This window comes from Sphaeramia orbicularis, chromosome 17 (genome assembly GCF_902148855.1).
Source record: "Sphaeramia orbicularis chromosome 17, fSphaOr1.1, whole genome shotgun sequence".
NCBI classification, from domain to species: domain Eukaryota; kingdom Metazoa; phylum Chordata; class Actinopteri; order Kurtiformes; family Apogonidae; genus Sphaeramia; species Sphaeramia orbicularis.
The window spans coordinates 6,666,640-6,683,166 of record NC_043973.1 but is presented as its reverse complement, the minus strand read 5'-3'; the positions used below and the strand labels follow the sequence as shown (position 1 = coordinate 6,683,166).

The following is a 16,527-nucleotide window of genomic DNA, read 5'->3' as shown; positions in this document are numbered from 1 at the left end:
CAGCTGACTATAGTAAACAGTCTATGAAGCATTTAGATATCAGAAACCGGTATGTTTGAATTCAGAGGGTCACTGTTTCAGGGGCTTAAGATTCAGTGACAGTGGGATCAATATTGTTGCAATAAGCCCGAACAGTCAAAGCAGGTTACATCCTTACTGTCAAACTAGAAGAATAACTAATACAGTGAGAAAAATTCAAGGATTTTAACCCTGAAATTTTCATATCTTGACACTTGCAGGCCACAATGAAAAGAAAAAGTAAAAGTAAAACCATTACTAGTTATTTTGGTTAAAAAAACAAAAACAAAACAAAACAAAAAAACATTTAGGAATGAGGAAGAGAAGGAGAGAAATGAAGGAGAAGAAATAATGATAGAGAAACCAGGAGGGTCAGAGCTCAAGAGGACCACTGAGAGAGGAACAGACCAGGAAGTGAAGAAGAGGAAGAAGATTATGTCAATATGAAAGATGAAAACGAGGAAGATTTGGTTTCTGAAAGGGACAGAATATCAAACATCTCTTGATCCTGAATATGTAATGACCGCGACTGACCACTAGATAGCAACAAAGTCACAGCGGAAGCTTCGTGCGTAACTGCGCGTGTGTTGATGCCACGGGGTTCGTGCGTCCTGTAGCAGTAGCAGCAGTAGCAGAAACGCCCTGCATCCTCTCTCCTCCTCTCCTTTCCTCTCCTCCGACATCCATCCACCATCCGTGTGCCCCGCCTCTCCTCTGCCCCTGTAGCTGCGGAGGGGCTACTTCGAACGGCAAGAAAGACAAACCAAGCCCCTGGAAAGAAATGGCCTTTTAACAACAGTGCAGAACACGGGAGAAACATGGCTTTATCCTTGCACCTTTTCCTCTCCATTTTTCTCGCTTCTCAGAGTTGCTTCCCTGCTTCTGCTGACAAGAGATTTGGTGAGTCGATCATTTTCTTGACGTTAACGTGAGCGGAGCTGTTAGTGCGCATCCGCCGCTGTATTGAAAATTTCTTTGAGCCATTTTGCAGACGCGTCGTAGGAGACTATTTATAGCCGTTTGGGATCTGTCAATACTGTAGCGGAGGTGCCAAGAACAGGCAGTCTCATCTACTGCGGTTTCACCTGAGCGCAGGAAAAACAATGTCAGATTGGGTTAGGTTTCACAGGAGACCAGTCCACCCGCAAATTATCACGTCATTTTACACTGTGAACAAACATCTCAAAAAATAGCCCTGATTTTATGGTGGAGGCCTACAGCTGTCAGTTAGCGCCCACAACACAGAGGAATAACATTGAATAAAACAAAATTATACATGGAAATTATTTAATGAGAGTACAAATATTTTAACTTATGAGATAATGCTACCTACATCAGGTAAATAGAAAAGCAGACACATCTAATAAATTGGCATAGAGATAGAAATAAAAAAGTAAACAGAATATGAAGATATCAATGATATTGATAATATGGTGGTAAATTAAATAAAGTGTTGATGTTAAAACATTCTTTGAGTAGATTTTATTATTAAAAGTACAATATAGTGTAGATTTGTCAGTTTTATTTCATTTTTACATCAATTCCTTTCATTCAGGCTGCAACACGGTCAAGAAAAAGTTGCAACAGGAGCAATTTAGGACTAGTTATGAGTTAAAATGAGACAATGTGAGTTGAAGGGATGTGAATGTGATGTGACTTAAATCTCGGTTTGGTAAAAAAAAAAAAGTGAAAGTGCTGTAGGAGCCAAGATGAGCCAAGAACCATCAGTTTGACAATAAATGTGTGAGAAAATGATTGAAACATTTAAAAGAAAAGGAAATGTCAAAGAATGCTAGCAAGGGATTTGGATATTTCAGCCTCTACAGTGCAGAACAGAATGGACAGGTCTTAGGGTATGGGTGTATTTCAATGTTTTAAACTACTCTCCAGGACATTCACAACAAAATAGGACACAAAATTGTTCATAATTGTAATCCTCAAAAAAGATGTGTAAGTGTGTCTTTTGAATAGTCATGTCACATTCTTACACATCTTTAGATCTTTATCATCATTGTTCTATAGTTTAACCTTGAGAGGAATATACCTCCTTTCTATCCATTTTGTAGCTTTTTGATGAGTAAATATCTCTCTCATCAGACCTTTTCTCTTGTGTTAAAAACAAATTTTGTCCGCAGTTTGCAAATGACTTTGTTTTTGCTCTGAGCGTTATTTGGATTATCCTGTATTATACTAATTCATGAATCAGGGGAACTTACATTTAATAGATTTGTATTTTAATTTGCTCATCAATTCCTTTTTGGCTTCTAAAAATCAGAAATTTTGCTTTCTTGTTTGTTAACCTCAAGCCAACATTTACAACCCCCTTTCAGTGGCAAACAAAAGTTGCTTCGTTGGCATACAAAGCATAATAATAATAATAATAATAATAATAATAATAATAATAATAATAATAATAATAGAAAGTATGACATGTTTTGGACCACTTACTGAGCCTTGTGGTACTCCACAGGTTACCTCTTACTAAAATACCCTTTGACATCCACTTCAGCACTTCTTTTTTTCTTTCTTTCTTTCTGGACTGATTTGCAAACTATAGGACTCTGAGGTGCGGTTCTACCCTTGTGACCGAGAGTGTAACAGAGTGATGTTCTTACTATTCATGAATTGCAGTTGTTTCTGTAAAGTGTGTGGTTTCTCAGGAGGTAGACCCTTGCCTTGATGGTCAGGGGCTGCAGATCCCAGTTTCTGAAAAATGGCTTGGAACTAAACACACTGGAAAGCACCCACTCAACAGCAATGCTCAAAAGGATAACAGTGAAAAATTTTTAGAACCATTAGTTATATTTTTTGGTAGTTTCACAAATTTTTGTAGTAGGTGAATGGAGACAGTTATCATTCAATTATATCACTTTTAGCAGTTAAAATTAATGCAATTGCTGCTTATATACAGTAGGGGTGAAACGATTCCTTGAGTAATTCCAGTACCTCGAATACAAAAAATGATCAAGGAATTTTCTCTGCCTCGAGGAATCGCTTATTTAATTGTAAAGATCAAAGCACGGCATTTCGCACAGACTATTTATTGTGTCACAACACACTTACATTACTCATGCAAAGGAAGATGACAGAGGATGCGGAAGTGTTCGGATGAAGCAGCGGGAAGATGGAAGAGGCAAGTGAATACAACAATGATGACGAAAGACAAAAAAAAAAAAAAGAAAAAAACACAATAAAAAAGACAGAAAATGTTGGAAGTGTGGAAGCATTTCATACTGAACAGCAAGGTAAACACTGTGTCATGTATCCGTTGTAACACAGCCCTTCCACACAACAGCACATGTCTGATGTAGCATCTTCTCTGTAGACACCCAGAATGGAGCGGAGGACCCCAGATAAAATAAAATTAACGTAGAGCAAATCAATGAGATTAACGTTAATGTACCTTACTAACATAACGTTAGCCCTGCGGAGGGCTAGGTTTCTGTTAATTATGGCTACTGTCGAATGTGTGGATAGTTTATTACGATTGTGACAAACACAGATTTGCATCCGTGCACCCATGATTTCAATGGTTAATTTCCAAAAAGCACAGACAAAATGGTACACAGGTTGGTGAAAGTTTTCTCTTACCTTGTCACGGCTGAATTTAGGCAAAATCCAACTACTTTTTGCTAAAATGAAGCGGCGGGGGTGGGTTGGGGTTATAGGTTATGAGACAGACAGATAAGGTGGGGGGGCCATTGCCTTCATTCTCCTGGGTATAGCAGAAATGTGTAAAACTGTTCATGCATGGACTCGTTCCATGTTCCCGTTCAAATGTTCTTGTCTCTTATACGCCACAACGCATTCCTGTTATGTCTAAATTGTAAATTCTGAAACTTACAGCTACCAAAGTTCAGTTGCACATCAAAAAGGCAGTGTTTATGCCTTTTTTTTTTTTATTTATTAATGTATTATATTTTTGAAACTAACAAGAAATACTAAGTTGAAAGTAATACAATTTTATTTATTTTTATTTGTATTTGCAATTGCCTCTCTGGAAATGTTTCTAGTCAAGAAAATACATTTTGTTGCGTATGCATAATATGAATGTAACAAATAAAATGGTTAATTATCAAAAAAATAAAAGAAACCAATTGGTCCTTCATTATTAAGTGAAATACCTAATTTCCTCTTGTGTATTTATAATTGCTCTTTAACCAAGCAAAAATAAGTTTTATCCGATTACTCAATTAATCAAAGGAATTTTCAGTAGAATACTGGAATACGAAAATATTCGATAGCTGCAGCCCTAATATACAGTATCTCTCTCTCTCTCTCGCTCTCTCTCTCTCTCTCTCTCTCTCTCTCTCTCTCTCTATATATATATATATATATATATATATATATATATATATATATATGAATAAATAACAATGCAATATTTTATGTTTAGGCTGGGCAATGTGTTCCGATTATTGGATGTGTTTCCATGTCTAATGCTTAAGTGACTTGAAATAGCCTGCCTGCTTCATGCACAAGAAATGTGTAATTAAGCAGCAGAAGCAGAGGTGTGAATGTGTGTCGGGTAACTCTCCTTCAGATTACATAACCTGTACACAGAGAATGGCAGCCACAGCAGTCAGCAGAGGAGATGAGCAGCAGGGCACACTGAAACTCAAACAGTGCTCTTTGATGGCACAAATCCTGATAGCACAAATCTAATATAATGTTTATGGTTTACTGTTCAAATTGTTAATGTTATTCCTATAACAGCTCTCATTTACCTACAGTATATGGGTCCTGCTGTGTAATAACCACATACCTCTCCATTCAGTGTAGTAGTAAAGTTGTATTACTAACAGCAGCAACCTCAAAGTTGTATTCTCAGTGAGCTATCTCAAAACAATTTCAAGACACTGCTGACAAGAGCAAATTAGAAGAGGTTGCGTGTAAACAAAGCAGACTGCTCATTGTCTGTTACTTGTATCTGAAAATGTGACTGTTTAATGTGAAGCAGGATCAAGTCAGTTTTCAGTGAACTGTGATACATTTGTCAAATGACATTTGATTTGTTCATTCAAACTTTGTTTATTTCTGTAGTGAATCAGTGAGGTCAGACCCTGATTTTCAAAGAGGTCTGGAGCACAGGTTCATCTGTTCCATGCATCCAGTTATTTTGTTGATTATTTATTCATTTTATTGATTAATTTGTTCATGTCATTTTTATTTGGAAATTCATTCAAATGTAACATTTTTTGAAAATATTTAGCCTATTTAACCTTTATTTAACCAGATAGTCCCCTGAGATCAAGAGCTCTTTTTTGAAGAAGGCCAAAAAAAAATAAGAGGAACATTAATATTAGGGCTGCATGAAATATGGAAAATTTATTTTTATTGCTATATCAATGCTTGCTATAGACATACCGCAAAGACTATGTTATTTAAATTTCTATAAAATATAGCCTACATTTTATGTGCCACCCATTAACACTGAATGTCAACACATTTGGCCAATCAGATGCTGTCATGCTGCCAGAGAAGCCCGCTACCCAATGGCGAAGTGATGAAGTAGCCATCGCTTGTTTTTCTGGTTCTGGATCCAAATAAATCCAAGACTTGCAAACTACAATGCAAATGGCTGAGCCAGTTACTTTTTCCTGTGATCACAAACTGCTTTTCTGATGTGCCAAGGTGGATGAAAAATGGTTTGAACTCTTTTGAGTCAAACCCTGTTAGTTCTGTAGTGGTTAACAGCTGTCATGTTTTGTCTTTAGTTCATGAAGACCACTGTGCACAAATGTAAATTACTACTTAGTTTTCCTTCCCCTGAACTGGACAGAACAGATAAAGGACTGATAAATAAAATATGAAGTATGAAAATGTGGAAACACCTCATAAAAGCTTTATTGTATATTATGTTAATAGATAAATGTCCTGTTAAGCAGATGCAGTGGGCGCTAATTAGCTATGATGTTAACATTTGCTAGCACTAAACTTCTTTACAGACCAATGCCACCTACATCCTCCATGCTGAAAGTAAACAGATACGCCACCATATTGGAAGGTCTGTGGAAGCAACAGAGTGACAGACTGTGTGTTTAGCAGCTGCTTTATTAGTGATAATATATTTTAAACGGGTTATTAGTGACAGTTTATCGTTTGTATATGGTAGACTATTTTCAAACTCTGAACCCTGCTGAAAGGCAACAGTATACTGAGTAACTGGCTGTGATTGTTGGGTCTGACCCTTAAAAAGACATGTACTGAGTGGGAGCAGGAACACCTAAAATTTATAAGATTTACATTTTTCAGATATATTACGTACCAAAACAATCATTATTTTAGATGTTTAAACACATCTTTTTTTTTTTTTTTTTTTAAAACCTTTCTTCATACCAATACCGCTACACAAAGTTGACCTACGGTCACTTGTTGTGGCTCTTCAATCATGGGTCACGGCATGACCCGGACGCAGAGGTTGGCTGGTGTCGGTGTTTTGGCTTGACAGGACACTGGCACGCTGCCGCACCCAGCACTCTGCACCTAGCCCTGTTTGAGCCCCAGGGCTCAGCACACAGTTCGGGCTCTGCGTCCATCCCCAGCTGGCCCTCACGCCCAAACCACAACTTAAGAACCGCCATATGTGCCAAAATGTGGATAACCTCTACTGTTGCATCCCTAATGTTCACCACTTTAAATGGTTATGTGGAATATACAGCCGACAGGTGACAGTAGGTCTACTACCATACTCGGAACTCTGTCTCTGGGCACTGAGTTACTTATATTTTTCTCCCTGGTTGCTTAAAACAGAGGGGATCCTGTAGACCAGGGGTCACCAATCCTGGTCCTCGAGGGCTACTATCCTGCATATTTTAGATGTTTCTCTCTTCCAGCACACCTGACAGTTGTTATCAGACTTCTGCAGAGCTTGATGATAGGCTTATCATTTGAATCAGGTGTGCTGGAAGAGGGATACATCTAAAACATGCAGGATAGTAGCCCTCGAGGACCAGGATTGGTGACCCCTGCTGTAGACAGACTTTTCACCATGTCCTACTCTGTTTGAGCAGCCTATTACCGCACAAAAGTTGACCATGACTACAATTATTAAGTACAATTATCTGTCTAACAAGCCTGGCACTCCTCTTTCTAGCTTGTGGATTGTCTTCCAATATGGCAGCGTAAACATAAATCACGTGACCCATGACATCATGTGGCATCGGTCTATTTTCTCTGTCCAAAAAACACATCCACTTGTCATTCTATCACTTCACATGAAATGATACAGTATAGAGGAAGACGATGGAGCTGTTAAGGAAGTTTGGTGCTATCGAATTTTAGCATGTGAGCTAATTAGCGCCCACTGCATCTGCTTAACAGGATCTTTGCGTATTCGTGTGATGTACAATAAAGCTTTTAAGAGGTGTTTCCACATGTTCATACTTCCTATTTTATTTCAGTCCTTTAACTGTTCTGTCCAGTTCTCTGGAAGATAAATTAATTAATAATTTATGTCAGTGCACAGCGGTCTTCATGGACCTAACACAAAATATGATTGAAAAACAGACCGCAGCTGTTACAGACTACAGAACTAACATGGTTCAACTCAAAAGAGTTCAGACTCTTTTCTTCTGGTCTGGCACATCAGAAAAGCCATTTATGATGGTAAAAAAAAAAAAAAAAAAAAGTCACTGGCTCAGCCATTTGCATTGTAGATTTCACATCCTGGATTTGTTTGGACTGAGAAGAAGGAAAATATATAATGGTTACATTGTCACTTACCATTCCCATTAAGTGCATTGTGTTTTAGGTGTGGAGAGAGAGTCGTCGTGATGACTGAAGGTAGTGAGTCGAGCGAGGCAAACAAGACCCCATTCTGTAACACCTTCTTGGCTTAACAAATTAGTAGTTAGAAAAAAGGGTACCGGTTTAAGTTGAGACATTGCAGTTGGAGTTAAATGATTATGTGTAAATTTATTTTGAATTTTGAGTTGTTTTCAGTTTTTTTTTTTCAATTTAATTTTATTTACAGTAGCAGAAAATGTGCTAAGGGGGCAAGGTGATTTATGGTCAGCATTGCAGATGTAGCTGCATTTTTCCTAATAAAAATAATGTTTAAATGGAAACAATGCATTTCTTTTTGTAACTGTCTGCATCTGTGTATGTTGGCAGCAAGTAGAGTGAAGAAAAACATTAAATATGTAAATATCGCAAGTCATATCGTTATTGCAATATTCAATAATGTTGTCGCATATCGCATGTTTTCCAAACATCATGCAGCACTAATTAATGTACGTCAAAAGCAAATCCAAACATAAGAGACAAAGAAAGAATAAAACCACAGTTTTCATTTAAATCACCAGTTAACAAAGGTTTAATTGTTCCAGTGACACTATAATAATCCAGTGATGAATCCAGTGAAACTAGATGTAAGGGTGAAAATGGAGGCAATATGGCCAAAAACTTTGCCAAAATAAGCATTTGATATCAATTAGTATCAAGATTAATGAAAAATCATAATTTGTTTCCAGATTGACAGTTTCAGTCCTGAAGTTGAAGAAATCAGACTGTTCATTGTCATTGCCATACATTTTTCATAAATCTTGTAACATGTTAAAAGCAATGTAAAAGTTAAAACAAAAAATTGCGACTGTGTGAAAACATTCCCTAAATTTAAAAGGAAGCACATTTTAACTAAATATGATTATTGCAGAAATAATAATCAATTAAATTGTATTTGTGGAGCCTAATATCACAACAAGGTTGTCTCACAGGGCTTTACAGAATTTGTTGAATATGAAAATGAACAACAGTCAAATAAACAGTCAATGACCCTCCTTCTCAGCAAGGAAAAACTCCAAAAACTCAGTAGGAAAAGAGAAACCTCGGGGTGAACCACAGTGAAGGAGAGATCCACTCCCATGGATGGACAGACTATTGACCCTTTGCTCTGTTCGCGCCACAAACAAGCACCGTGACGGACGGCGGAAGTGCTGGATGGTACACTGGATGGCAAACCGGCAAATATCAAATTTGATCTGAACATTCTTGTTTTTGTTTATTTTTTAACCCAGCTTTACATGTACAGTGGCCGCAGACAACAGTTCCATCCATCCTCAAAGACACCCATGGTTTCAGCTGGGTTGCAGACAGAGCCTGGCTATGATGGACCTGAAATTACAGAAAGAGCAGGCTCTGTTTTTGTCAATAGCACATTAGCACCGCCAAATGCTAGCTAGGTGGCTGGATGGGGTTAACAGCTATGAAAAGGCAAAACAAAATTTGAGTTGAATTTGCTAAGTATGAGTGAAATGTATTTACGGTTACTAAAAAAAAATAATAATAATTTATAAATTTTCTTGGTGAACTTGATTAAAGCCTACCAAATTTCAGGACACATATTCAACGAATTTTCCAGCATATTCTTATTTAGTTCTATTCTTCTTCTATTCTTATTTAGTTATTTACATTTACTTAGTAATTTACATTTACTTAGTAATTTGTAATTTATTGTTCCCTAAATAAATTGTATAAATTCAAGTTATATTTGGCATTAATAAACTTAAAATCTATTCAATAACATTACGTGTCACTTTGTTGCCATACATTTTTAAATTAATATCTACTGAATGTCAAGTCCTTTTGGTGCAACATTTTACTTAAGATATGTGAAAAGTTTACCAAACACACAAATACAAATACAAAACATTTATTTAAGTAACTTCACAAGGCATGTCTGTGTTTCAACACTGGACATGCCAAATGCCACAACTCGTCAATAAAATTGACCAAACAGCTATAAAAGCAATGACTGAACGATCTGTGTATACAACAAGGATATACTGGTGATTTGGATAAAGGATAGAAGTCTTTTGTTAAATAGTTTAAGTTGTTCACATGTTTTGTACCTGACATTTGTGGGCATTACAGGCACATATTTCTGTGTATGATGCAATATGTAGTGTTACTGGGGTTTTGCATTTTAATCACTACGTACGCTGATTAAAATCTTCAGGGTAATTTTTTCAAATCTAAAAGGAGAAATGAAATGTCTCTTTTTAGATCGACATGAAGTTTGGAAAAGGGTAAGTGCCACTACTTTCTTTAATTCTTGATTCTTACTAAATTTGGACTCATGAACATGGACTCATTTAAATTCTTTAAATGACAAATTTGTATCTCTGGTGTACATACTACAATCAATAAGAACTCGAACATTTCATTTTTTTCATTTTCATTCATTTATTTGTTTTGAACAGAAGAAAAAAACAAAACATTTTTATGTGTACAAGGAACTAATATCAGAACAAATACACTAATAAATAAAGGTGATAAAGACAATATAGCAATTGCCATGTAATAAAATAAATTTGATATCTGTGCCAATATCATATCAAGTCTCTTACATCAAAAATCTACCTAACTAGACCAATGTTAAGAGGATTAACAAAGCTTTCATTTTAACAGTTTCTTGCTCTTTACAGCGACTGAACATTATGTTGCGGTACTTATTCACTCATTCAACATTCAAAAATAAAGTTTACGTATTGTAGTGCACTGTTTGAATCCATACTAAGGTCAGCCTTAAACAGTCCAGCTTAGGGAAGAGCTTTTGGAAAATAAAGGAAGTGCATACTTGTGACTTGTGCTCCTTTGGATGTTTTGGAATGTTTTATCAACATTTTTACTGATGGGTTTATGTACCCTCCTAACCTCCTAAGACCCAGCTATGAGTTTTTTTGTCTGCAGAGTTTCACAGCTTTTTTTTTTTTTTTTTTTTTAAAACAAAAACCTGCAAAAAGCAGCTGTGTACTGCACAAAAAATGTCATACATTTCATTTCATTCAGTACAATTTTTCATGCAAAAAAGCAGAAACTCGTACTGCCCTGGGTCCCAGGGGGCTAAATTAAGTGTTACAGTACATAGAAATCTTGGTTCAATTCATACGTACCTTTTGGAATTTGGTTTTGGAGTCATGGTTCGCAGTACAATACAATACAGCAAAATGCAGAAAAAGCAACACAATTTCTAAATGCAAAGGCCTTAGTCCTAAATGCTGAAATTTTTTCATTTAATTTCATTTATATACAAATAAGTGGAATTTACTTTTTTGCTACTTGTAGCAGCCTGCACAGACTAGTAGTAGAAACACAAGAGAAAGAAATGAAAACTACTGGGCAAGATGCTTGAAATGCTGGTGAATGTCAGAATAAGAAAACAAAGATCATATTCATATTATATTAATATCATATTATATTTTTATATAATACTGTGGGTCTTCTTGTAAACTAGTAACTTAAATTAATTTAGGGATGTTTGGATATTTAATAATACTGTTTTCTTTTTTTCTTTTGTTCAGACAAGGTATAGTTTTTAGATGTTACCTGCTTGACAGTTTCGATTGTGACTCCAGTCTTCCTCTGAAGCGTCATCCGACGTGCTGCTGACATGTCATTTATCAGCTGGTCAGCTCGACGGACCAATCAGAGCCTGTTGAGCTGACCGTGCCTCCTCCGCCTTGGGTGGTCTCTGGAGGAGGGAATCCCAGGTGTGTGAGAGGGTGTATGCTAGAGCCCAACCGATTAATCTGCCGATTGGTGATAGTGTATCACCAATGAGTCAACATTGGCCAATATGTAGCCGATGCAGCCGATATATTAACTTTTTTTTGCTGCGTGGAGATTGTATCGCTCGCTGCTCCTGTGTCTATGTGCTGCCCGGAGAATAAGAGGAACTTTAAAGCGAGTTAGTTTCACTTTGACCCCTGCTGGGACAATGACACACACATAATCAAATAATTACGGAGCTACACCCCCACCCCTCCTCAGTTGCGCACTCTGACAAGGATGGACTGCTTATCCCCTTAAGCCCCCCCCTTATGATGTATTCACCCCTCCACACACACCCATGTCCATGCACTTCCTGTCCACCTCACAGTTTCATTCTGCCAGCAGGCCTGGGTGTTAATAGTGTAGAGGAGACTGGGGACAGTTGTAACATGGGTCAATTGTAACTCTTGCAATTGCTCCAATCAGGAACAACTTAGGACTCACCTAATTCACTCGCACATTCTCAGTTTAGTCCTTAGTCCACATAAGAAGTTGTAGTGCCATGAGGCAGACACATCAAAATTTGTGAGTGGTCAGTAATATTTTTTGCTCTAATTAGGGACTGAGCCGAAAGGTAAGGCCCTCTCACACAGTGAGAGGCCTTGCCTTGAAGCAAGGCCCTATTGTTTTTCATTCATTTTTATATTATTAGGGACCGAGCCAAAAGGTAAGGCCCTCTCACACAGTGAGAGGCCTTGCCTTGAAAGCAAGGCCCTATTGTTTTTCGTTCGTTTTTTATTATTATTAGGGACGGAGCCGAAAGGTAAGGCCCTCTCACACAGTGAGAGGCCTTGCCTTGAAGCAAGGCCCTATTGTATTTCGTTCGTTTTTATATTATTATTCAGACACCACTTTGAACTGGATTTTGACCCCCTAAACATGCTCAAAAACTCACCAAATTTAACACATATGTCAGGCCTGGTGAAAAATTTGATAAAATGAAAAAATTAACCCCATAAGTGCCAAAATGTGCTCTCTAGCGCCACCTATGTGGAAAAAAACCTTAACGGCCCTAGTGGCCAGTAGGAATATTGTAGAGGCATGGAACCAGTGCCAAAATGTTTGCTGGATGAAGCACTACAAATGATACACTGACACTCTTGACCTAACTCCAGCAGGAAGTTCGCAATATGCCTTTCAAAATAAAAATTTTAAAACTAACTCGTATGACACCGTTTGTCGTATTGACTTCTAAATAGCACCAAAAGATAGAGTGAACCCTTCTCAAAAAAGTGATCTTGCACTTTTTCCATAACTGTCTTTGTTTTTTTTTTTAAAAGCCCGGAAAGTTGCGATGTCTGGAACTCATTTTTCACTTTGGACTTTTTCCCAACATGTGACATATCTATCCATTTGCGGGACTCACCACAACTTTCACATGCAACAATTTTTGAGATAGGATGTATGGTTATTGATTTATTACAATTTTTTTTTTTTCATACTTTTTCCACTTTAGGCTGCCATTTGACCCCCTTTTTTTGTTTTTTACTTGTTGTCTGCCTTTGTTGATGGCCCGTTTGGGGTAGGAGGTGCGGTTGGCTCGACGGACCAATCAGAGCCTGTCGAGTGGACCGCGCCATGTTCACACATGTATGTATGAGACTGGAGTCTCATCTTAAATGTAGAGACTGTGTCGGCCTCTTTAATATTAGCCCGAAGCTGATTCCATAAGACAGGCAGTTGGTAACTAAAGGCACCTGCTCTTTCTGTACTTTTAGAGACCCTGGGAAATACCAGTAGACCTGTATTCTGAGAGCAAAGTGCTCTGTTAGGATGGTACGGTATGAGAGCATCTTTGAGATAAGAAGGGCTCATACCATTAATGGTCTTGTATGTAAGAAGGAGGATTTTAATTGGTGATTGGTACGTCGAGCCGACCAGCTGATAAATGACACATCAGCAGCACGTCAGATGATGCTTCTGAGGAAGACTGGAGTCACAGTCGAAACTGTCAAGCAGGTAAAACTATACCTTGTCTGAACAAAAGAAAAACAGAAAACAGTATTATTACATAAACAGAAGACAAAATGAACGTCATTAGCCTTATGTTTGGATATTACTTATATCCAGTGTAGTTTTACCTGAATAATTTGCTCTTTCTTGTCTGTGTTTACCTGGAGTAAAGCAGTTATGGCTTCTGATTTACCACCATCCACTGGATTGGAGTGTTGCTACACTTGCCAGAAATTTTTTATCAGTATGACTTACAGATGTATTTGTCCTATTCATCATACCTGTACCATCTGCCCATACTGTTCACTGAACTGGGGAACATGGCATGGGACAAATATGGGTGCTGTGACACCCCTAGTAAATAGCAAATGCCCCACAGAAGGAACAACGGTAGTGCTGGCTGTTTCTTTGTTTACTGCCAGTTGTGTGTGTGTGGTGTGCTCTCTACCATTAGCATGGTACAAAGGGGTCTTTACCTTAGAGCAGTGGTTCTTAACCTTGTTGGAGGTACTGAATCCCACCAGTTTCATATGTGCATTCACCGAACCCTTCTTTATTAAAAAATAAAATATGATTTTTTTCAAATTCAAGACACAGGTATATGTTTTACTGGTGCACAAAATAAACCGTGCATTAACATCGAACGGGGCGTGTCATCATGAATCATATGTAGGCCGTCAGGTCAACCCGGTTTTCGTTTCATCTCGCTCCGAACTTTCCGAACCACGTAATTTTGACATAAAAAAAAGATAATTGCATGTAGTGTATCCAAAAAAAGTTCTCGTTATACTCCTTCAGTATTTTTGTGATTGTTGTTTTATTACGGCACTAGCTTGACTTTAGCGTAATATGATTTCTCCATCCGCGACGGTGTGTCGGTCGTCACATGATTGTAACTGACCAGTGCGGTGACCGAAAAATGTAAACAAACGCTACAGATGGCTGCCTCCGTGCTTAACAGGAAATAGCAAAAGTCATAACAACGATGTGGAAAATACTCAAATAATTCATCGTCAGACGAGTGGAAGATATTATAAACACTTCCGGATGTGTTGTAGTGCTATAAGCAACAATACACCGCGTATATTGGATGTCAATCAGAGAAAGAGTCTCCGAAGCCGTTTGTTTACATACACGGACCTAGCCCGACACACACCTGACTAATGAGTTGAGCGTATGTCTTGACCTCCGCCGAACCCCTGAGACTGACTCACCGAACCCCTAGGGTTCGATCGAACCCAGGTTAAGAACCACTGCCTTAGAGGGACTCTATATTGTGAATAAAGATTTTTACAGCCCTTTTTGTTTACTACTGTTACTCTATGATATTTCAGAGCTAACACAACTTTCAGACTTCACCATTTTTTTATTTCCTTGAAATATTTGATGTATGTCTAATTGATTATGTAGTTATTTTAATGTGTTGAAGTGTATTGACTACTTCCGTACACCTTTGATTACGATGACTTCCTACATTGTCTTACATTTCACTGTTGATAGTGTCACTCTGTGTTGCTTTTTGCTTTATGTATCAGTTTGCACACAATAAGTGCCATATATCAAAACTTGAGACATTTCATCGTAATAACTTGTATTTGCTCTGTAGAAACCCTCTGTCAGGTGTTTGTTTCATGTTATTGTGTGTGTTCATCTTAAAATCCCTATGTCTTTGTGTGAGCCAGATTTCCCTCCTAGGAGATGAACCACAAACTGCTTTCAGCTTTGCTTTCCTAATCATTAACCTGGACCTGGAGAATGTCAATGCTTCTCCTGGTGTGACCGTAGCCATGGAGACACAAACATTTTATTTGTCCTGAAGGTTGGTTGAGCGGGGCCTGGGCTGCAAGCTGCACAGAGCTTTCACTGTAATGGTCCTGCTCATGATCATATAGAGGCAGAGGGATCAGAGTTACATCACATTAGCAATGCAGTATAATTGGTCAGAATCAAAAATTCTGTGCTTTGCAATCATGATCTAGATTGTGACTCTACTACTTTTTGATTATCAAGGAAAATGCACATATTGATCAGTCAGAAAATGTATTGATCATGATATGCATGATCATGATATATAATGATATGTTAAATTGATAACTCTGAAACTTAAAAGAAAAGTAGTAACTCCCACAAAAACTATACATTTAGCAGTTTTCAAACTATCATCTGAGCATCTTCTCATGAAAGTAAGTCTTGGTAGAAAGACTTGCACTGGTTCCAAATTTACTGATAGACTTTTTTTTTTTTTTTTTTTTCAAATTTGTATTCATTCATTCATTGTTTTATTTTGAGTTGGGAGGTGACACAGTGTGACGATTTGCAATTTCAGAATTCAACAGTTGGCCCAAAATTTTACAGAAGTTAAATAATTATTCCAAAAACAGTCTCAGGGTGGACGGCCATCTGCCTTGACCAGCATGTGTGTGTGTGTGTGTGTGGGGTGTCTTAAAAAAAATTGTACAATGCATGTATGTATTTTGTGAATAGTATCATGCAGACAGTATTGTTGCAATACATACACACACACACACACACACGCACACACACACACACACACACACACACACACACACACATATATATATATATATATGATTAAACTTCTTGTCACTCACCTGGCCGTGTCTTCTTCAGACTCGGGTCATCTCCCAGAGGCCTGGGAGCCTGAGGGTTCTGCACAGGATCTTAGCTGTTCCTAGGATTGCGCTCTTTTGGACAGAGATCTTTGATGTTGTTCCTGGTATCTGTTGGAGCCATCCTTTCAGGTTGGGGGTCACTACACCTAGTGCCCCGATCACTACTGGTACCACTGTTGCCTTCACATCCCACTTTTTCTCTATCTCCTCTTTCAGCCCTTGGTATTTCTCGAGCTTCTCGTGCTCTTTCTTTCTGACGTTGCTGTCACTTGGGATTGCTACATCTATCACTACCACTGTCTTCCGATGTTTATTCACCACCACTATATCAGGCTAATTGGCCATCACCATCTTGTCAGTCTGGATCTGG

At 37.9% G+C, this 16,527-nt stretch overlaps 1 protein-coding gene across 1 annotated transcript in view; it reads left to right on the top strand.

Annotated features, from left to right (window-relative positions):
- The first annotated feature begins 630 nt into the window (after positions 1-630).
- The window catches only part of LOC115436682 (receptor-type tyrosine-protein phosphatase N2-like), a 474,948-nt gene continuing 459,051 nt past the window's right edge, over positions 631-16,527 (top strand). Inside the window, 1 exon segment of the mRNA XM_030159587.1 lies at positions 631-918. Coding sequence (XP_030015447.1) covers positions 837-918 — 82 coding nt within the window. The 5' untranslated portion in view covers positions 631-836.